At 41.3% G+C, this 23,840-nt stretch overlaps 1 protein-coding gene across 3 annotated transcripts in view; it reads right to left on the bottom strand.

Moving 5' to 3' along the window:
• Nucleotides 1-3,700: 3,700 nt before the first annotated feature.
• Nucleotides 3,701-23,840, bottom strand: part of ccdc102a (coiled-coil domain containing 102A) — a 105,961-nt gene continuing 85,821 nt past the window's right edge. For all 3 annotated transcript variants that reach the window (XM_031292729.2, XM_035999883.1, XM_035999882.1), the window contains 3 exons: nt 12,622-12,792; nt 12,052-12,155; nt 3,701-4,171 (listed from right to left, as the gene is read on the bottom strand). In XM_031292729.2, the coding sequence (XP_031148589.1) occupies nt 4,039-4,171; nt 12,052-12,155; nt 12,622-12,792 (408 nt within the window). In that variant the 3' untranslated portion in view covers nt 3,701-4,038. The remainder of the gene's footprint in view (nt 4,172-12,051; nt 12,156-12,621; nt 12,793-23,840) is intronic.

The raw sequence follows: 23,840 nt of genomic DNA, 5'->3' as shown, positions 1-23,840 counted from the left end.
CTCAGCCTGTGAAAAGTAAAACGAAAAGTAACAAAGTACAAATACTTTGTTACTGTAAACAAGTTGATTTTTCAGATATTTTTACTTTACTATGTATTTTTGTGCCTACTTTTTACTTTTACTCCTTACATTTTTAACACGAATATTGGTACTTTCTACTCCTTACATTTTACAAAATTGACTCGTTACTTTAGTTTCAAACAATTTCAGTGGAGTTACCGTTATTATTTTTTGCCTCATCAATACCGAATTCAATCTAATTGGATGGGAATATACTGTACATTGCACTTGACGCACCACTACAAGACGACTCGACAGATTCGGCGGCGTTCATTCACGGCAAATCATTGCGGCTTGATGGCGGTAACGTTAGCACATAGTAGTATGGACAGCGACATGATTGAAAATGAAGAAAACGGAGATCCCAGAGATTCGGCAAACAAGCAGCAACACATTCCCAATCATCCTTGGCCTTATTTGAGAGAGATGTTTGAGATAGTAGGCATCAAAAATGACTCCTGGCGAATGTGCTGCGTAACTCTAAAAGTATGGGGAACTTCTAAATTAATGTCTGTTTAGTAATTCATATTTTATCCTTTTATTTTCTTTCCAGAAGCCATATTTGAGCACACACACATGTAGATTCCTTCAATGGTAGGGGGAAGATTAAAAAAGAGAAACTGGATTTGTGAATTCTCAGAATCACAATTGAATTCATATCTTGCTACTCTCTCTGTCACAATAATCATATATGTAATGTTTCAGGCCTATTGGCAGACATCCATTTAAAATGTAGGCAATGGCATATAAAGAGCATTTTTCCACGTCCACTGAAGTTTCTCAGCTTGACCTCTAGTAACATTTGTGTGATCCAGGTAGCTTTGCGTCATTCGCAAGGCTTTTACTTTTATACTTTAAGTACATTTCCAAGCCTGTACTTTGTTACTTTTACTTGAGTAAAGAAGTTAAATCAGTACTTCTACTTTTACCAGAGTATTTTTTAACACAAGTATCTGTACTTCTACTTGAGTACGGGAAGTGAGTACTTTTGCCATCTCTGATGTCCTGTGTGGTTTAGCAGTTGTCTGAACAAATCAGACTCGGGCTCAGAGGCTACACATTTATAACACTGAAATACACTGGAATTTATTAAGCAAGATACCATTGGTTACATTATGGGAAACGTAGGACTGAGCCTTGTTGATGTTAGACCAATATTAGGGGCTAAAGGTCAGAATACCTGGGCCTCTGTTGCCTCAACGTTGACCATACTGATTTCTTTTGTCTCTTGTGAGTCCCCCACACGTTATAGAAGTTGTTGGTTTTCTTTTGGCGGATTCTTAGAACAGATGTTTCTCCTCTTTTTCATGTCTAATGAACACACTGAAAATATCCTGGCAACAATTAGTGTCTAAATTGCAATTAAGATTAGATTAAGCATGAACATGACCAACATTCCCATGGCATAATCATCAAATTCCTGCTGGTGTGTGTGAGAAATCACTTACTCAGCCTATTTGGGAAAAATGCACGTTTTTAGAGAAACCTTGAGGAGAACAACGAGCAATGAGGCACAAAGTGTTCTCCAAATAGAAGAGAAGATTACCCTGACACACATGTTATGAATATACATACAGTACAGAGGAAAAAAGGACACAGTGACTCATGCTTCTTTTATATGTACAGTTGACATTTATGGAGCTAATACAAAACCACTGTGGTACAGATCATTTATAAAAACTAAACCATAACAACGACAACATAAATAGTTCAGAATCCTTGATTGGTAAAAATATCTTGGTCCCCTTCCAGCGTCAGAGTTGAGTCCGAGGCAGAGAGCAACTGTGGGCGGCGGTGGAAGATAAATGAATGTTTTATTGCTTTCACAACTGCATCTATCCCCGCCTGTGCTAGACTGGAGCTCTTTCACAGACGGGAGATTTAGCCCAACCAAGTTTTGTACAAATAAATTAACACGCAGTGTATCCAAAAACTCCCCCTACTGTTGAACACATGGGCCGTCTTAAAGGCGCCGGGGATAATTAAGCCTACGGGAAAATTTACTGGCCTGGGTTTCAGTGATGTCTAAATGCTGCTTTGGAGGCGTTTCCACCCAGACTGAATGAATAGGACTTTCTCAGGAAATTAAGCAGTTGTAAATGCTGATGTGACCGGGCCTTTAGTGGACATTCACAGATGCATATTTTCCTTCACAAGAAACAATAAAAGAAGAGACCACCTACCAACGCCATCCATTACATCCCACAATCTCTTCGTTTTACAAGGGTGTTGTACATTCTCTTACTAAGCTTGTGTTTTACGTACATATTATCTATGTACTGTTACATTTGTTAATTGTCGAGGAGCAGCCTCAGTCATGCTGGGAACACACTACATCATTGAAATAATGATCAGGCTTAGTACACTTACATGAGAATACAAGTGCCCCACAGTTACAGGCCTTTTTCTCCATCTAGTTCACATTTCCCTCGAACACTGCAAGGATGTACACTTCATCCCTTTCCCTCTTTTTTTTTTAAATGCACTCCATTGCAGGGGTAGGTAGATCAATACTGAGAGATTCAACTGTACGTTCTGTTGTCATCTTCAGACAAGAGTGCAACATCAGATCATATTACAGGTGTGTACTGCCACTAAACCTATGGCTTATTGGCTAGTAGATGTTATGTATGTGTGGTGCTGGCCATGTTTCTGTAAGTCATTCTCAGGTTAGTTATTTTGTGTGTAAAAAGCCTTTCCAAAACAAACATGTACCTATTTGTCTTTGGAGAGGAAATAACAAAAACCTCTGGTTCAGGTCATCAAATTGGGCAGTGCCATGTGGGTTCGTCTGAGTCGAGTCTGAAAGGTAAGAGCCCGGTTCAGGTCTTGGGTATAGAAAAATGTATAGACTGATTTGTGCCTTTTGTGCCTCTTTTGTATTCTTCTTTCATGCCCAAAATCTGAACACAGCCCTCAAGGGCAGGTTGCAGGTTTTTAAACGGAAAATCTGCTAATGATACGTAGATTGCCATGTAGGGCAGCATTAAGCACATTTGCTATGAAGCAAAGTTGAGCAGAGTTGAGGCTTTTCTCTCACTTTGAGCGGACACTTTCCACCTTGCAGCCATAATGAGGCTGAAGGTGTAGTGTGCTCCCAGCATTGGTTGTGAACTTGAAATACATGGGACATAGACTTCGATATTTGAAAGACATTTCTGACTGATATTCCCCTTGTGATATATCAACACTTGCAAGCTCAGAGGGACGTGAAAGGCATTTGGGTCACGGCAGACGCTATGAGGAAATAATACTGGTGATGTATATGTGGGCTTGGGGCTTGTTTGAATACAGTAGCACAGTTCAGATGGGACAGGTGTAATGCTCGCGATGATATGAGGTAAGAATGAGTACATTGAAAGGACGATACGGTCGGCCTCTGCCAGAGTGGTTTGGTGGAAGTTGAAGAGAGATCCTTTCATTCAGCATTACACTACCGGACATCCTGTTAATGTCTGTCAAACGCCTGCTGCTGTGTGCCTGTATGTCCAAGCACGTGTGTGTCTTAGTGTGTATGAGAATGTGTGTGTGTTCCGTGTGAGGATTACCGTAGGTGTGTGATTGCTGCTTGGTTGAAACTTTGTCACATTACCTCTTTCATGTTTGAAGTCCAGATAAACAATTTTGTGGCATCTTTGTAGTCTCTTTGTTCGAGAAGGCTTGCTTTGCTTTTTTTTGTTCATTTGTTTTTTGATGATAATTTGATTATTGCAAGCAGCAATGAATCGCCTAACATTTGCATCCAACAAGGACGCGTGGATGCACAGAGCTACAAGTGATATTGACCTTTTGGTCCGACTCTGGGTAAAATATCTCCCATAATGTTGGAGTGGTCTTTTAAGAACTAATGTGACCATTTCTTGAGATACAAAGTTTTCCCCCCAAGAGCAACAGTATTCAACTTCTATATGTTTGTGTAAAAGTATATCCTGTATCACTGTGTGTGTGTGTGTGTGTGTGTGTGTGTGTGTGTGTGTGTCATGGGATCTGGAGCTGCAGCTCCTCCTCCTCCTCGTCCATGTCGCTGGTCGGACCGTCTGGGTTTTCAGGACTGAATCGAGCTGATCGCATTTTCCCAAACAGACCAGGACTCTGCTGCTGCCGCCGCAGTCTGAGAGTGAGAGAGAGAGAGAGAGAGAGAGAGAGAGAGAGAGAGAGAGAGAGAGAGATGTTAAGAGAATGATAAAGAAGAATGGTGTTAAAATAGCATTACGATGCTGAAGAATATGACAGTACTGCATATCATTTTTACATTAGACACACTGCCGTGTGTGTGTGTGTGTGTGTGTGTGTGTGTGTGTGTGTGTGTGTGTAAATGTAATATGTGTATAAATGTGTGCTGGGGATATTACACACACAAAAACAGAAATAGAAAGGAAAGCCAAATAAGACATAAGTTATGGAGGTACATGTACACACTGCACCATACAACAGCAAAGATTTAACAGATAAGTGTCTTTAGTTTCCTGAGTTCATTGCAGTTCCATAAATAAAGCTACAGGAATAAAAATGCATATATATCTGATTATGGGGTGTTTGTTTTGCACCGGTCCTTTCCTCAGAGCTCTGACTGGACTTGTGTTGATTATCAGGAAACTCTGAGTAACTGGACGTGCAGCATGTTCTTTGTGGATGGTGTTTGTGAAATTTGGGAGATTTTCTTGGGTTAACACTGATTACATTATGGAGAGTGTTTGTCATCAAAATAACAAACTGGGGAGTGCGTCCGAGTGGCCTCAGTAGCTGGACAGTACTTGCTACAGTACCAGGAAATAAACCATTTACTTGTAAAATCTGAATTCCATTCAACCCACCATTCCATTCACCCCTATACTGTGCCTTGATGCACTCATGCTACATCTACAGTATCTCACAAAAGTGAGTACACCCCTCACATTTTAGTAAATATTTCATTATATATTTTAATGGGACAACGCTGAAGAAATTACACTTTGCTACAATGTAAAGTATTAAGTGTACAGCTTGTATAACAGTGTAAATATGCTGTCCCCTCAAAATAACTCAACACACAGCCATTAATGTCTAAACCGCTGGCAACAAAAGTGAGTACACCCCTATGTTAAATTCCCATAGAGGCAGGCAGATTTTTATTTTTAAAGGCCAGTTATTTCGTGGATCCAGGATACTATGCATCCTGATAAAGTTCCCTTGGCCTTTGGAATTAAAATAGCCCCACATCATTACATACCCTTCACCATACCTAGAGATTGGCATGGGGTACTTTCCATAAAATCATCTCTCAATGCAAATCAAACCAGCTATTAGGCTAAACCATGCCACTCTACGGTGACCCTGCGCTGCTGTCTGATGAAGAGGCATCAGTATTAAATTAAGACAGTTTCGTAATTGGTTAAAATCTCCTCGTAGTCGTGTTATATAGTAGTTCACTTCTGTGTTTCCACACCTGATGCAACCGTACAGGAGTACGCAAAAACTGTAGTCGAGACCATCTTTTCAAGTGTACTCGGATCCAGGCCCAGGTCCCTGATGTGAAAGCACCCTTACTGCATTATATTCCATTATATTTTTATATTTTGAATTGTCACCTGCTTCCTGATCTTATACTTCACATGAACACGTTTCCACCATAGATTAGCGCATAAAAATGTATCAGAATGTAGGAAATGAAGTGTTTGATGCTCAACATTTCCTGGGGGAGGACCCCCCACATCCTCCACTTAATATGCACAAGGCCCATTCTGAGCCAGAAAAAACCCTGACATCAAGTAACTGGTATATTTTATATCTTTGGGTTTATTCATGCTGAGACAAATGAAAATACAAGGGAATATGTGATCTACATGCCAGAGTTGATTTCAAAGAGCCACAAAATGAAAAAAATGATTTCATTTCACCCTAAGCTGTATGCATTTCCAATTGATTAAAAAGGCAATGACTATTGATTTCTTATTTCAAATATGCAAGCTAGGCCTATTATAAAACAGACCCTGAAGATAGATTTTTTGTTTTGCTGTCCTCGTTTTCCCTGAACACACGAGTTGTCAGGATGGTTGGATGGTTGAAGGCATCAAATTTTCAGCTCCCTGAAAGGCAATTTAAATCCTCTTCTGCATTTCAGTTGGTGTCTTCACTGATCCAAGACTGTCTGAACGCACTGTAAAGATGCTATTTTACACATTCCAACTCAATTTGAACCTTGTCTTGACAACATCCATTTGCGTTTGCGTCCCTCGGCTCTGACATAACCTGGTGTTTAAAAAGGTGTGAAGCTGCCGCACACGCAAATGCCCGGTTATATCGGCAATCGCCGTTCGTGAGCTGATAGTGGCCAGTTGGAAAATTTCCACATATGGCCGACACCCCTATTTCTACCTCACATGACCTAAACCTGACCACAGATGGGAGTAAAAAGCCACAGTGATAGCTGCCTTTCTGCAACAAAGAACTGGTCTGATTTTACAGTTTAGAACTTTGCACAAAGAGGACGGTGCGATTTTTCTGGGGGGGATGGGTGGAATTTCCCCCTTATGGTCTACATATTCCTATCTCTGCTGAATTATTTTTATCCCCGGTGGGAACAAAATGTATCCCCCCCCACCCAAAGTTATCAATGCTATCCCAATAGACCATATATTATATACCTCAAATAGAAGTATTTTGAACTAAGTAATGCGCTGTAATGTGAACAGTCTATAGTGCCATAAAACGATAAAATCCGAGCAGCAGTTGCTGGTTGTATTTAGCCGCTACAGAGCTCCGGAACGCCGTCTACCAGCGGCAGTTGTTTAGCCGCCAATAGGTGACTGTGAGCCGGCTATAGGCACCGCCAGATGACGGTCCTTTTAGGGGCCGTGGTAGTGGAGTTTAGCCAGAAAAAGTGAGTTAGATGTCCATGGTCCACGTAGAGTCTAAAGATACTATGTTACACAGGCTCTGTATTCCCCAGACCACTCTACCTCTGTCTCCTTTTAAAAACTCACTCGCCCCTCCCCTCCATGAAGTGCAGCTGAGCTGACGGTGCGCACAAACTATATCCTAACATAGGGCCTACTGCACAGCGAACTCCAAAAACCTAACCAAGGCATATCTAAATATCTGTGTGAATGCATGCATATAAACTAAAAAGGGAGGAGCTCGATGCACTAGGATCGGTTTTCTAGATGACAATGTATGTTTATTTTAAAACAGACATATTATGCTCATTTTCAGGTTCATAATTGTATTTTGAGGTTGTACCAGAATAGGTTTACATGGTTTAATTTTCAAAATACACCATATTTTTGTTGTACTGCACATTGCTGCAGCTCCTCTTTTCACCCTGTGTTCAGGTCACTGTTTTAGCTACAGAGTGAGACCTCGGATTTTTTTTACCATCTTTGTTGGCAGTCGCACATGCGCAGTAGCTAGGTAAGGATCATTTCACCTAGTTAGCTGTTTAAACAACTTCGGTCAGTTACAAGACAGGATTAGCCGGGAGACTTCTTCTAAACGAGGGCGCGCTTCCAACTTAGCGTGGAATACTTGCAGAACAGGGACATGTAAGTAGTTCTTTTGTAGATTATGGTGAACTTGTGTGTGTTTTAGGTAGCATGCTAGCGGTTAGCCACCTCTTCTCGGCTACTGATCTAGCAAGCCATGCAGATTTTGACCAGCTCACCCGGAGACTGAAGGCAGGACACATTCAGAAACCCATATCTCACTTTTTTCCACGTTTGTATGCGTGTGGAAGCACCAGAGACACAAAATAACACCCCAAATCCCAGAAAAAGTGATTTTTTCATAATATGGGCACTTTAAAACAACCACAAGTAGATTAAGTGTTCATGAACTGCATAACGGCCCAAAAAAAGGCCTAAGTGCCACAAAGTAACAAATTGTGTTGTGACAAATTCTAAAAAGTTACAGACTATTCGTTTCTTTATAATAGGCATACATAAATCCCAATCATACTAGGCTAAATATAGGCTACCATCTGGGCCTGCACAGCGGCAGGAAAAAGACGCAGAGATGTAAGACACCGTGTCTCTACCTTATGATGATTTCGGTACACCAAACGTAGATTTGCGCTCTGGAGTTCGGCTGATAAACTCTGCCATGAGATCCTGAATATCCAGACTCATCCAAAATGTCTTTGTGGACGTGAAGCAACGCCATGTGTGAAAGTCTACTCTGAGCCAGGGTTTTCAGGTGGCGAAGAGCTGAGAAAGACCTTTCAGAGTCCGCAGTAGACGCTGGTAAACAGAGGCACAAGTGGATCGGCTTTTCCACCTCGATGAAGAGCCCTCTTGTTTGTGTACTGGAGCTGATACAAAGCGAGCAAGTTCTTTGACTGAGTGGAATGCTTGTTGTTTGGTGAGGCCACCCAGCATCCGCAGTTGCAGGCCTAGGGATGCAATGTCCATCCGCGGAAGCTGAAGTTTACTCAAGTCAGCATCAGCAAGGCCATGAGCAGAATCCAGCAGCACTTTCTCCCTCTTTGCAGCTTGATCGAATCTGCGCTCCATTTCCGAATTCATTAAATCCACTGCCTCGAAAAATTCACGTCGCCACTTGATTCGCCACTGTCTGCTAAATCCTGATTGGCCAATACACACTGAAGATAAATTAAATAATTTTAAAATTACTAAAATTATCCCTCTCTTCATCCCACACCCCAAGCATGACACACATCATGCCGTGGAACAGAAACAACAACCAGAGATATTTATAAGCTATCATTTTATTGTCATCGCAGTTTTAAAGCTTCGCCCCCACTACCTGCGCCTATGGCAGGTTGTCAGCTGTGTGTCTGCCTGGTTTACTCTCAGACGGCCGATTTAACTCGCAGGTCCCTGGTTTCATGCGTCACGTAGCTCTCCACAAGTAGAAATAAAGAGGAGCTTCAAACGCAACTTGCTGGTTCAAAGTTAGGAGTTAGGACTAACAAGTTAATTAGCGGTTAAGAAATAGATTGTATAGCCTATTTTTATCATGCAAAAGTTCTTCACAAAAAAATTAAATTATCGTTCATTTATCGTTATCGAGGTAAAATGTGCAATTAATCGTGATTTTTATTTTAGGTCATATCGTGCAGCCCTAAGCTCAGCCACAAGTAGCTTTTCTACTGAGCCAACAAACATTCATGTTCATCAATCAATCTACAGAGAAAGATGGGAGGAAAGAGAGAGAGAGAGAGAGAGAGAGAGAGAGAGAGAGAGAGAGAGAGAGAGAGAGAGAGTCAGGAGGGGGTTGGAGGAGACAGAGACGCCTGCCATCCATTTGTTTCAAGCTGTGTTGTGGTCACTCTTTCAATGAGCAATGAGGAGAATCGATGGCTTTCGCAAAAGCAAAAGTGTGGCCAGATCATGTTCCACAGACAGAAACTTGAGCAACCGCAGATAGAAAGGCTGTGCTTGTGTGTGTGTGTGTTTGTGTGCAGTTTTAGTGCTGAGCAGCTTTGGCAACCCCCAGCAGACAGCTGCGTTGCCCTTTGGGCTCAGTCACACCAGGATACAAATGGTGGAATTAAGCATTTTATTGTATTGTATTTTATTTATAATTTATTGTGCCAATACTTACCAGTTCATATTTCAAACATCTTGACACAGTTTTAAACCCTTCTGATTTTGTTATGCTTCACCAAAAACAGAAAACAGTGCATATATAAACAATAAAGTAGCAGAATAGATTTGGTTACACTTTAAGTGAAGGTATCGAGAGTGACATGACACTGTCATTAACGTGTCATAAACATTATAAACAAGTCATAAACGTTTATGTTATGTATTTAGGGTTAGGGTTCATGTGTTCATGACAGTGTCATGTCACTCTTATGTAGATACCTTCAAGTAAAGTGTTACCATAGATTTTACTATCATGGTATGCACTATTACATTATACATACTGACTACAACACGCACACACACACACGCACACACACACGTGCGTAATGATCTCAAAAACAATGCAATCAAGTGAATTTTCTTTTTGCACGTTACATTGTGAAAGTAAACTCTTATTTTGTCTTGTGTTCTGAAAGGGGAATTCAAAAAGTAAACAGGAAAAGTATTAAGGGAAGTGTCACAGTTCAAGGTATTTTCACTGTTGATTTATTTAACTGTTTCAATAAATGCCACATCTTTTCAAAAGTCACCGAGTAATCGTGTTAAAAAATTGTGATTTCCCATGATCGCGCAGCCCTGCCAAGTGATGCAGTCAGAACAGAGCCATCCATCAACATGAAGCATGAGCTTTAAACTACTACTAATATTCTACTATTCAGCAGAATAAAACAGACACACACACACACACACACACACACACACACACACACACCCTAGTCAAGCAGTCTCTGAGAAACTGAATGAAACAAATCCAGAATGAAGAAAGGCTTAAGCTACACCCTCTACAAGAACACACAGATTTGTGTCAGTCTCGGAAGCCGTTACCATGCCGACCCGCCTGTCACTCCTCCACAGAGCAGAGCAACAAGAGAGCTCTCTGTTACTAGGGTAACCTGCGACTGGGAGCTCTGCGATTGGCTGTTGGGTGGCAGAGCAACGACGTGGATAACATGGAGAGAATGCAGAGGGAGAGGCAGAGAGCGAGGAGCTGAGGACTGCGCAAAGCTCAGAGAGTGTGAGAGCTAAACTGAAAGCCAGACACACACACACACACACACACACACACACACACACACAAATGAGAAAACGCTAATCTGTAAATAGTAAGAGGAGTGAGTGCTGAGGCTCACAGTGAGACACAAGTAGGCTGTCAGCTTCACATCTCACACACAAACAAACACACATGCACACATGCACACACAAACCTAAACTGAACAAGTGAGTGCCTTCATGGTTGTCGAGGCGTGTTTGGGAGTGGGAGTGCTTGTTGCTAAACACGGCACCAGTCGTAGAGAACAAAAAATATATTTTGGCATAATTATCTAAGATATTCCAATGTCTTTTTGGATTTTAATAACAAAAGTAAAAAATCCAAGTGAAAAAGATCTGCGTTTTCACGGTTCAATACAGAAGAAATCTTTTGGGTGTGAGCTGGTCGGGAAGCCAAAATGTTATAATTGGCCGTGTATATGGGAAGCACTAGTACCAGCAGTAGTAGTGATGCAGTAAAAAAAGTTATCAATAGTTGGTAGATATAGAGAATGCCAGTAGTGTTGGTGAAATTGTTTTTTTTGAGTTGGGTAATTAACGTGTCTGCACTGGTGCTGCTTAGGGAAACAGCCACAGCCCCCCATTCTGAAGGCTGATTTATAATTTAGCAGTACGTACGGGGCATTCAGACCAAAAAAAAGCGAGCCGGCGATTTGCCACAGGGTTGTGCGGCGCGGGCGGGGGGGCATGTGTATGCGTTACATACACATGGATCAAACTGCGAAACAGACGGCAAATATTCCTGCAGATAACATTCGGTTTGGGTCATTAATGCTAACTGATGTCACTGGCACCAGGAGCAATACAGTTTCCATTAGTAGTAGTAGTAGTAGGAGTGATGTCACATATTATTTTTCATTTGATCATTTGAAATTCTATCAGACCTGCATGGGTCTATACTGATGCACTGCAGCCAGGCAACATGTCGGTACCAAATGGACCTTAGCCTTTATTAGAACAAGGTCATGCCAATGGATTATGTCAAGTAGGGGTGAAATACAGGAAATTACATCAAATGTGATTATTGTGCTTTAAAGTAGCAACACATTAGGCGCAAATTAATTGGCAAGCCTCACGTGAAGAACACTGTCCTGACCAGCCCTGCCCCCACCACCTGAAATCTGTTCTGCTCTGTTCAAAATCAAAATCCTGCATTGGCACCACTGTGTGTGTATGCATGTTTAGGCATGTTTATATCACCATTAACAGCTCAGGAGAGCTACTGTGAGTGAGTGAGTGAGTGAGTGAGTGAGTGAGTGAGTGAGTGAGTGAGTGAGTGAGTGAGTGTGTGTGTGTGTGTGTGTGTGTGTGTGTGTGTGTGTGTGTGTGTGTGTGTGTGTGTGTGTGTGTGTCTTACCTTGACTGTAAGTGTTCCAATTGTACCTGCAGGTTCTCAGTCTGCTCCACCTGCTCATCCAGAGACCTCTGCAGCTTCCTGGTCTGATTATGGGACTCATCCAACTGGACACACACACACACACACACACACACACACACACACACACACACACACACACACACACACACACACACACACACACACACACAGCAACTCACTTGTTTGTAAAAGGCAATCTGATAAGTCTCACTAAACTATGAATTGATTTAATTGAGGTTGACGGCTTCTGGGTTGATCGTTACATGAGAGGGTTGTCTGAAGGGTGACACACACACCAACATATTTCTTAATCATGTCTGTCATCTCCATGGAAGTAGAATCACAGTATATTTAAAACGATAAGGAATAAATATTTGTCCTATGTAGTTTGCTAATAGAATCAGAAAAAAACGGTTCTGTGTCTTTGGTCGTCTAACTGTTTGGAATGAGTGTCAAGAGTTTTGGATTGGTGGAGTAGTCAGAAGCAAGAGCAATGCCGGTCTCTTTTGAACGACACATACACAAATCCATACGCAGCCACGTTCCTACCTCATCCTCTGCCTGGCCTAACTCTTTCTTCAGCTCCTCCACCCTCAGTCGCAGCTTTTTGACTTCGGCCTCGTGGCTCTCCACCCTCCGGTTGGCGTGGACCAGTTCGGCCGTCTTCTCCTGGTACTGCTTCTTCAGCTTAGCGTGGACATGGCGGAGGTCGGCCAGCTCCTAAAAGGACAGAGACGACACAGCAGACAGGCTTAGAGACGAATGTTTCCAAAGCAGAGCTGATTCTGGTCAGCCAGCTCTTCTGTCCCATTTACGACCGAAAATGATTAGACGAATAATCGGTTCTTCAAACAGTTAGTAGTTTAAAGGTGCTCTAAGCGATGTCACGCGTTTTTTAGGCGACATTTTATTGTCACATACAGCAAACATCTCCTCACTCTGCTAGCTGCCTGTCCCCTGAACACACTGTAAAAAAATGTGGTCTCTGTAGACAGCCCAGGCTCCACAAACGCCAACAAAAATAAACTGTGCCAACCTGCACCACCAAACATAACAAACTTCCAGCGTTCCAGCCAATAACCGACAAGAAGGATTTGGGGGGGGGGGTTAGGGCACGGAAGCACGGAAGGGGGCGGGGGGGGAGGGGACGGGATGAGGAGGAGGGAGGGGTGAGCTAGCCTCGTTTTGTTTGAAAATACTTCGAACGTCAACAAGAAGTGCCGTCACCCAACATCGCTTAGAGCACCTTTAAGTTACCTATGAAGTAAAAATACCAAATACTTGCTGATCCCCGATGTGAATATTTGCCCATGAACAAGGAATCCCAAAAGCCAATATTCTGCTATGTTTATTAAAAATGAAAAAAATATATATCATTAGTTGCAGTATTAATATTTTATTAGCAAAACTGCCTCCCCAGGAGCACATTAACACCCCATTTCAGCGTTGAAAACACCCACTTTACATTTTCAAAAAAGGTACAGACCATGGTTCAGAGCCAAAATTATTTGGATGTAAGGTTGCCTGTAGTTTGGGGGTGTGGAGTACAAGGCAATGTCAGAGACATATCTCCTTTTGTTTCCCCAAAGGACAGAATTACTGGATTTTATCAGGAAAAGAAAATAATTGCGATGATGATGGCAAATGATTTTAGACTTTAGCAATCAATAGAAAGAATAAAAAAGTGACTGCACAGCAAGGTTACTAACTTTAAAAGTGTTTAAGTTTGTTAAGTTCATCTTTAAATGTGGCTATTAAAGGGGCGCTATGCAGTTTTGGCAATTTCTTCGCTTTTTGCTTTCTCGTTTCTCTATAGAGCTCCCCTTACAGCTTCGGAATAGATATTTGGCAACACTGTCGTAAAAACCCCCTCCCATCTTCTCCCTCTGGTCATGTGCATTTGTTTTCAAAGAAGCCGGCGAACGCATGGAGCCATGTCCACGGAGGTTTTTCTCAAAATATTACCCTTCTCTCCCGGGTCCGTAACATTAATCTTTTTTTCCCTACAATGGCCTTAGAACGCTGTCGGAGCGGAAGCAACTTGCGTTTGCCAACATCAAGCTGACAAGAAACTCTGTGGCAGATCAAGTTTCTGATCAAAGATACTTACAAGTGCAAGGGCAACAACGGCAGGTCAGCATCGGATTTGCAGGCTTCTGTTAGTCTCAGTTCTCGCCATTCTGAAAACGCGGCTCCGATATTTACTCGTGTCTGACGCCTCGCTCGGTCAGTCTGCCGTTTCCTCTTTCTCTGTTCCTCCGACAATGCTTTCCTAGCTTTCTGCTTCTTTTTTTGCCTGCTCAGCCATGACGATAGTGTGAAAAAACTCCATCGCTACCTTGTTCTTATAGCTAGCCGGTTCCTGAATGGGGGCGTGTATGTGTGCAGTGTCGTGAAGCAATTTGTTACATCGCGAGACCTGATATCACGCGATTATTCCTGACGCTGAGGCCGCCGGCCTGCAGGCCCAAAGTTGCAAGGGTGGTTTTTCCACTCACAGGCGCTAGGGGGAAGCGAGACGACCACCAACAACCAACAACCGCCTCAAACATATTTGGCCATTTCTTTGTACTGGAAAATAAATAATATAAACTAAAATGATGAAGGAAAAATCTGCCCATAATATTGGCCATGCGGATGTATTGATCAGGCTCTAATGTCCAAGAAAAATGTCTCAAAGTTGTTATAGTTCAACATGAATTCAATCATTTTGTTTATATCCAAATAAATCAAAAGCTTACAGCATCTTTAGATCTTCAACAACAAGCAGTCCACATTGTAATTATTAATTAGACTGGGTAAACCCAGCCCGATCTGCCGGCGATTTGATTTTACCCTGCAGCTCAGGCTGGAAACCTGTACGTTCATCTATCCTGCTTCCGTTACAAATTTGCGGGAACCAATCACAAACTGGCTTATCCACCTGGCGCGCTATTGGCGAGTTTAACGCGATGACGATAGAGAAGTGACCAAGCAGCTTTTTGTTTACATTCAACAAGCCGGCCACCAAAGCGCAGCACTCCATTGCAACAACCCGTTGATGCCGCTGTCGCTGCTACGTCACCCGGATCGTTGGTCTGATTGGTTGAAGGACTATCCAATTGCGTACAGTCATTTGAACTATGCCCGTTGAGCACACCTCTTGTGCAGTAGAAAATACAGAGCAGACTCCCCAGACTAATATTCAATCTTAAAAGATTGAGCTTGGTCTGGTGATAGCCAGACTAATTATTAATGAGTATGGGTAATGGGCCAACCTGAACGCAGAGTGAATTTTAGAGGCGGCATGATTATATACAGAGTCAATGGAAAGTTGAAAATGATTCAACTTGAGCGAATAATTCGCATGCCTTCTTCATGAATTACGCTTCATAAACATACAGAGATCTGTAAAAAAGCAGAGAAACTGAACAGAACTGAACTTTGCGCCCATGGGCGTGCTGGTCTTACAGGGAGGTGTGTTCAGGTGAATTCTTGGCATATTGCTATCTTGAGGCAGCGGGGAGTGATCGCGCCATTGACCAACAAAACCTGGTCTAAAGTCAATGCAAGCATTTCATTGTTATTTTAACAGCAAATTAATAAAATGCGCTTAGGCTTGTGCACAGTGCACACACACTATGCTTGTTACACACACACAGGAGCAGCAGCACACAAACATGCAAAAGATTACAAAGAAAAATATTATGGTGCAAATCCGCCATCGTAATAGCAATGCGCCAAGGTCCAAACGCGCCTCACTTTTAAAGGGAACGGGAGATGACACTCTGATTGGTTTATTGCATGTTACGCCAAAAACACACCTACGAATTAATGAAGACACTAAGTACAACCCTTTTGAACCTTGCGCCCACGCACAGACCCTTTTTTCCACCGTCAAACTAGCAAAAGTGGATTCGTACAACGCCCTAAATGCACCTGTGCCAGGCGCTTCACGCCATGCGCTTCGATCGTTAAAATAGGGCCCGAAAGATTCACTTTAGCAAAGTCAGATTTTCCTCATTACAACCAAGGTGTGGTGTTGTAAAGGACAGAGAGTGTATGTAGGAATGGCTCTCTCTATCCCTGCTTTCTGAAAGACCAGTGTGATGGCCTCTAAATGGACATGTCTGCATGCTAACATTTGGTTGTGTTCCAGGCCGTTACAAATCGTTGTTTTTCTTTAAATCTATTTATCAGGCTGTAATTTTAGGTACTTGTGGTTGTGGTCAGGTTTGTGCCAACAGAAAGCTCTCCACCACAGGTTTGCATTAGGATTAGCCAAGGAAAGTCTGCACTTGGAGCTAATGGACTCATCAATAATGCACCATTGTCACTCACTGCACTTTCATGTACTTTGATGGCGTTGATTCAGCCTCTCTCTCTGCTGCCCCACACCTAATGGCTCCCCAGACAGAGCGGCTTCCAAGAAAGCTTTCCTGCATTTATACGACAATACGATAGAGAGAAATGAGATATCTACAGGAACAATAAAAAGACGAGCCCGGATATGCCCTCTACTTATTTATTTCTATCTGTATTTGATCCAGCCTTGTATCTTTATTATGTATTAAATATTTGATTCCTTAAGCTATCAACGCAAAATTAGCTTCGACCTTTTGGGTTTTGGCTCATTTATTCTCACAGAGCGTTACATGTACAGAGCCAACATACAGAGTGTATCTGATTAGAAGAGGAATGGGTGCTTTATCTGTTCATATTACAAACGCCTTAAGACGTGGCATTCAGACACCCTTCCCCCCTCAGTGAATCTCCCAATCTACCAGATGATTAAGGCAAAATGCCTGAATGCAACACAAATACAGTGTAACCCCAGAGCCAGATCAAACAAAGAGAGCGGCAGGGTAATACAGAAGGGAATAATTAAAAGGAGGGGGTGGGTCCTTGAGAAAGAGACAGGGATGAAGGGATGAGGATAGAGATGAGGAAGTGTGGGGGGGAAGCTAGTTATTGGAGGGGTGGTATTTTATAGGACAATAAAGGTAAGGCTAAGAACAAAGAAAAAAGACAGGGTGCAGCCTCGCAGAAAGAAATTCATGAGATCACCAATTGTGCCATGTCTAACACAACATTCTATGCTTTGGCAAACGGTTCAATGGAGAAATATGAGCTATGCATGAAAGGATAAGTCTGGCATTATTCTATATTTCTCTTATAGCCAAAAAACAACCCCATAAAAACATATATATAAACCCCAACAATGTGTCTGCCTATAAGGGCCAAACAGAATCTGATTTTTTTTTATCCTGAATGAAAATCTGCCAATTTTAGCGGACTGTTAATCTTCTTCGAGTGGAGATGTGTTAACATTCTGAGTGTTGCGAAAAATCTGTGGGAAATCTGCTGAGAATACTGTGTCCGCAGATTCCGTAGGGCCCTGGCCTGCTGCCTATTTATACTTTCTGCGTTGTTATTTCTTTTTTTTAAAGGCTCAGTCATTTCCTAAAACAGCTGGTCAGTGTAGTTTTTATGAAACATTACTCAAACAGGAGTGCATCTATTGGGAACTATTTTCAGTGGTGGGTTTGATAATACACATTTGGTGCTAAAACAGGTATTCAGAATATCACCCACCATCATTCGTCATTTTAGGAAAATACACATATTAATATATACAAGTCTCCACTGTTTATACTACATATCATACAGATATCTGAGCTAGGAATACGTGGCTGCTGTCCCTGGCCTGTAGTCTGTCAGACAAAAGTTCAGATGAAATGAAATGAAGCAGTCTCAAAGCAGCCATACAGGCCAGAAACCTGACTTTTCCCTGCAGGTTTATCATTTCAAGACGATGTAATAAATGTCTGATAGAACAGGGGAGGAAGGGGGGCGGGGTTGATGGATGAATGGGAGGAGGCCGACAGGCTGGGAGTCCCTGACTCTTTTAAAGATGAGGGATTACTGAATGATCTATGAGCATGAATATGTGTCTGTTTGCCTCTGTAAATATGTTTGTGTGTGAAGGCTTGCTCCTTAAAGTTTCTGATGCATGTGTGTTTTAATATATGTGTCTACATGCTCTTGCACAAAAGCACAATTATGTGTTTGTGTGTGTTACTGTACGTACGTGCACGTGTGTGTGTGTGTGTGTGTGTGTGTGTGTGTGTGTGTGTGTGTGTGTGTGTGTGTGTGTGTGTGTGTGCGTGTGCGTTATGCCACACTGCCTGTTAAATGTTTCTCCTTGACTGGAGAGACCCTGAAGTCTGCCGCTACATCTGTTCCACTAAAACAAAGACACACACACACACACACACACACACACACACTTATGCTCAGAAATAGACAAAAAAGATCATTTAATGTGAGAAAACAAAAGAAAAAACAGGGTCGGATGTGGAAATAACTGATGTCCATAACTGCAGCTCATTTAAACTATGGTGAACACACTTGCTTATTTCTGTGTGTGTGTGTGTGTGTGTGTGCGCGCGCGCACACACACACACACACACACACACACACACACACACACACACACTCTCTATACTCTTCCCTTCCCCCTCTGCCATACCGAATTTAGCATTATTTAGACAGTGATGTCTGTCTTACACACACACCAAATAGAATTAGGTTTATAATCAGGGCTGCCCACGAGTGATACAATAGGGGAGGGACTTATGGGCACCGCTCCAACCAGATTGGTCAGATCAGCCCAATAAAAGACGAGGAAGAAAATGAAAAGGGACAGAGATAAGAAAGAATAAAAATAATAAAGGTTAGATTAATAAAAGCACCAAGAATAAACATGGTTATGGAAATGGACAAGGAACGCATATATACAGTATACTGTATGTCTGTATACTAAACTAATAGGTGTATTTATGTGCACATATACAACACATAACAATTAAATGAACTCTGGAGAAGGCTTCAAAAGTGTGCCTCGTCATGTGTTGCATCTGTAAACATTTTGAGTTAGCATGTACTGTAGTAACTAAGACAACAACTCTGAATCTGCATGTCACAACTCTAACTTAAATCTGTATTCTGTGTATAGAACATTTTCCTTTCACTTTGCATAACCATATTTTCTTCTTCTTCTTACAGAAAATAAACTAAAAACCTAAACTAACTTAAAAACCCCTATGATGCCTTTAACGTGTGACTGTATTGGACAGAATACAGTGGTGTAATTCTTCTCAATGTTACTTAAGTTGACATCAAATCAGTTCCCATTTGAAAGGCACTGGCTCAGTATACTGTGAATAGACTTGAAGAACTGATTAGGTTCTGATTTATATTCATTCATTGATAAAATAATAAAGACCAGACTTCCCACACATATGGACCGTTTTCCAAAATGGAAGATGCCTATAACTGAAAACTTGTTATTGTTAGCAGAATGGTTCAAAGATTGAGCAAGTAATCATTACAGCGACAACTCACAGCAGCGTTGTAGTACTCGAGACCGGTCTTGAGACTTTTTGAAGGTCTCGTCTCGGAATCAACCACATTTTTACTCGTTCTTGTCTCGGTCTCGTATGAAGCTGTCTCGGGATTACAGTTCTAGACCGGTCAAGACCACAACTGCAGGGATATATCACTTAAAGGACAATTCCGGCGCAAAATGAACTTAGGGGTTAATAACATATGTGTACCCAGTGGACCGTTCTCTGGGACATGTTTTCATGCTAATCGAATGTGTATTATTTTTTATTTATTTATATTTAGCTTGAAACGAGCTAGCGCGAACCGGTGATTAGCTGCTAAAGCTACCTTTCGAGGCAGAGGGTAAATCGCAATTTTATACCACTAACAAGGCTCAAAATTATGGAGTTATATTCCTACTCTTTATTCAAGAGCGCATTCTTTCAATTTGAGAGCATTTCTCACTGATATTACGTTCAGATTCTGTAATAATTTCCCTCAAAACCTTGCTCTCACACTCAAATAGTCACTGCTCGCTTGCTTGTGCTCAAACTTTCTGCTTGGACTCAGATATGTTGTTGCTTGGACAGATTTCCTGCTGATGTCCTGATGTCCATAAACAAGTAGATTTTCTTTATTGTTTAGCTAGATTGAACGACATATGACGGACAGCATGTGTATATGTGATGACCCCACTTTGTATTTTTTCCTCGTTTGGTTAACCGTGTTCCTGGAGATTTGGCTAATTTCATGTTAGAGCCAATAGTAAAACCTAAACTGTAATATAACTGAAAGAACACAAGAAACTGGATTGTTTGTGTCAGTATTTGCATCACTGTTGTGTGTTGTTCATCAGAATTTAGTCTTCATTCCTTCATATAACATTAGTCTGAAAATGATGAATTCATATCAGTCTGTTTAAAAAGTTGTAATGTTAAGTACAATTTCACCACTATAATAAAAACCAATCTAGAAATGATATGCTTTGTTATTTGCTCCTTAAACAGTAGTTATTTTTTTAATTAATACAAAGCAAACTGAACAGAAAAAAACAAGTATTTTGTTTTACTTTCTTTTCAATCCAGGTGGGGCTGAAGGGCTCGACCACTGTTGAGCTGCTGCATCATAGCTGCACAGTGTCATATCACCAACCAATGAAAGCTAGAAGTCACCCTGCTGCTCCAGATCTACCTACTGTATGGCTGGCTACAGACTACAGCCATCTGCAAATTTGTTTGTAGTGAACATCATCAAGAGTCTCTTGTGGTCATATGGGACTTGGTTGTTCTCCATACTGCATCATACACTACATTATTTTCTGTTTTGTTATATTAGTACAGACAACACTAAGTATCATTACTTAATCACAGTATATATTATTCTGGTGTACACTGTTGATTTGACTCATTGCTATTGATTATACATCACTTTGTGCTTGCTACTACCTCATAACTTTGCCTTAATTGCTCTTGTATAGTTAATTTATCATCTACTTCTCCTATTTCATTTTAATTTATTCTTAATTTGTGTTGCAATACCTGAATCATCCCTCTTGTGAACACTAGGCTTATCTTATCTTTATTTTAGTTGATATCATACCTGGGTCATCTGTTTGCCAATATCAATGTTCCTGCTACAGTAAATCCTACAGGCAAAGTGTACTGCTTCACAGTAGTATGAACCATACACTTTAGGTTTAGGTTTTGTGTCAAATATTGTGCCGTTTGTTATGAATTACTCCTTGTTTTTGACAAGGTAAAATAAAGCCATTTACCAAGTGTCGGCTCTGGAAAGTTTAATTGTACTGTTTTTTTTTTTTTTTTATAAAGGTTACAGAACATGAAAAACCTATTTGCCTTGATCAGGGTTTTAGTTTGTTGCAAATATGAACATGGCTTTAATAATCTTATTGCTCTGAAAAACTACAATGATTTAAGAAATATCAGTGATACTTATCAACATCCTATTCATGTGAGCAGAGAACACAATAGTTTGTTCTCTCTTTTATCACTTGGATTATGCAGGTGATGGTGCAGAAACGGGTGAAGTCCTTGTAGATCTCTGGCACTTTGAGAACAGACAGATCCAACAGCCGCCCACAACAGACGATCTAACGTAAAGCAAACGCACCCTCAACGGGGCAGGGATCATTTCATTGGTCAACACTACAGCTGGCATTCTACTAGTTGGGGAATTTTGATAGGATTGTAACACAAAAACAAATCCGAGCGCAGGAGATATCCGAGAAGATTTGTAAGCGTGCAGAATAAGGCAGAGTGCGAGGAGAAGGGCCGAAGCTGAGAGCAGGAAATCTGTCCAAGCAACAACATATCTGAGTCCAAGCAGAAAGTTTGAGCACAAGCAAGCGAGCAGTGACTATTTGAGTGTGAGAGCGAGGTTTTGAGGGAAATTACAAAATCTGAACGTAATATCAGTGAGAAATGCTCTCAAATTGAAAGAATGCTCTCTTGAATAAAGATAGGAATATAACTTTTATAAATATACATTTTGAACCTTGTTAGTGGTATAAAATAATGATTTACCCTCTGCCCTGAAAGGTAGCGTTAGCAGCTAATCACCGGTTCGCGCTAGCTTGTTTCAAGCTAAATACACATTAGATTAGCATGAAAACATGTCCCAGAGAACGGTCGACTGGGTACACATATGTTATTAACCCCTAGGTTCATTTTGCGCCGGAATTGTCCTTTAACTGCCTGTGTATCATCTGCTTTATGTGTTAACAGCTTTACTGTGATTGGATGTAAAACTTCCTGCTTCAAATGCAACCAATAACTTGACTCATTTCTAGTTTGAAATGTGTTACAGTTAACCCCCGTTCCCCCCCCCCCCCCGACACACACACACACACACACACACAAACACACAATCGCAAAGTGAACGTAGGTGACAGAAGAAGCAGCTCTGGCTGTCTGGGCGATGTCAGCCAAATCATCGGTAATAACATTTTATTTATTACATTTTATTTATTATATTTTATATAAGAGTTTATTTGCAAAACAACATCTAAAAGAAAACACAGCAGTGTGTAAAATCTGCACACAGCTGGGACCACCTACATTTTTTATCTGCACTAAGGATCCATGAAGAAAGGTAAGCTAAGTGTAAGTGACGCTAGCAAAGCTAGCTAGCTAAAGTAATCAATCTGCCTCTGTACCAACATTTTTTCACCCAAATATTAGCTATACATATTAGCTAGTTGTGTATATACACTGTATGTTTCAGTTGTTTGGTCTGGTCTTGGTCTCGATACACTCTGGTCTTGGTAATGACTTGGTCTCGGTTTAGGTGGTCTTGACTACAATACTCACTCACAGACTGATAGGTAGGGTATAATACAGTCGCATCTCTAGGAAACCGCCTAAATTCAGTGAGAATATGAATTTTTGACCCTGACAATTTACACTGATTGAGATGGTGGATGGAGATGAGAGCAACAGTGAGGGGGACTTCAACTACAGTGGAGCTCTACATAATGATCTGGGGCCAGTTTCACAAGCATAGGCTTTGACTATCTCACTAAAAGTCAGAGAGATATTTTGTTCATCTGTTGCACAAAATGATTTAGTTTTTTTGACAATCTGAAGTAGGACTGCTTTGACATTAATTCTGGGTAGTTAAAGGCCCCATGAAGTAAAAAAAAAAGTTTTAATCCTGTGTCCCTATGTTAATTGTTCACTTAACTCTTGTTCTATGCCAAATGCAGTACCAGTCAAAAGTTTGGGGAAGTGTGTCCAAACCTTTGACTGGTACTGTATATGTAAAAAGAAAATACAATTTAGAATATTTTTTTTAATCCTAATTACTGTCTGGTATGACTTATCCTGCACTTGGGGGCTAATTTGACATCCAATGAAAAAAATGTCTCGTGTTTTTATGTCCCTCCCTATTACCGATTGGGACTAACAGCTAGATAGCAACATCAATGCAGCGGATGTGACGTGGCGTTGACACAGACACACAGACACACACAGACACACACAGACACACACACACACACACACACACACACACACACACACACACACACACACACACACACACACACACACAATATGCAGATGATCTAACAGCAACAACAGGTGAGGGGAGTCTGTGTGGAGGCATTATTAATAGTCCTCAGTACTGAGCTAAACTCTAAGCCTGTCCACTTTTTAGCGGCCCAATCAAAGTATGTATAGTATGTATGTATGTAAAGGTACACTCCAGTGAAGTATTTGATTTACCGCTCAAATATTCCGTTTCACTAGAAAATACGTCACGGCACAGAAGCTAAGGACGCTCCAGTTTTCGTTTCACTGGGACTTTAAGACTTTTCAGACTGAAAGACAATGCTGACAGAGCAACTGCAGGCAAACCACTCAGCTCCCTTCACTGCAGTA

The sequence above is a fragment of the Sander lucioperca genome, chromosome 3 (genome assembly GCF_008315115.2).
Source record: "Sander lucioperca isolate FBNREF2018 chromosome 3, SLUC_FBN_1.2, whole genome shotgun sequence".
NCBI classification, from domain to species: domain Eukaryota; kingdom Metazoa; phylum Chordata; class Actinopteri; order Perciformes; family Percidae; genus Sander; species Sander lucioperca.
Note: the sequence above shows the minus strand (reverse complement) of the source record. Positions and strands in the feature narration are given on the sequence as shown.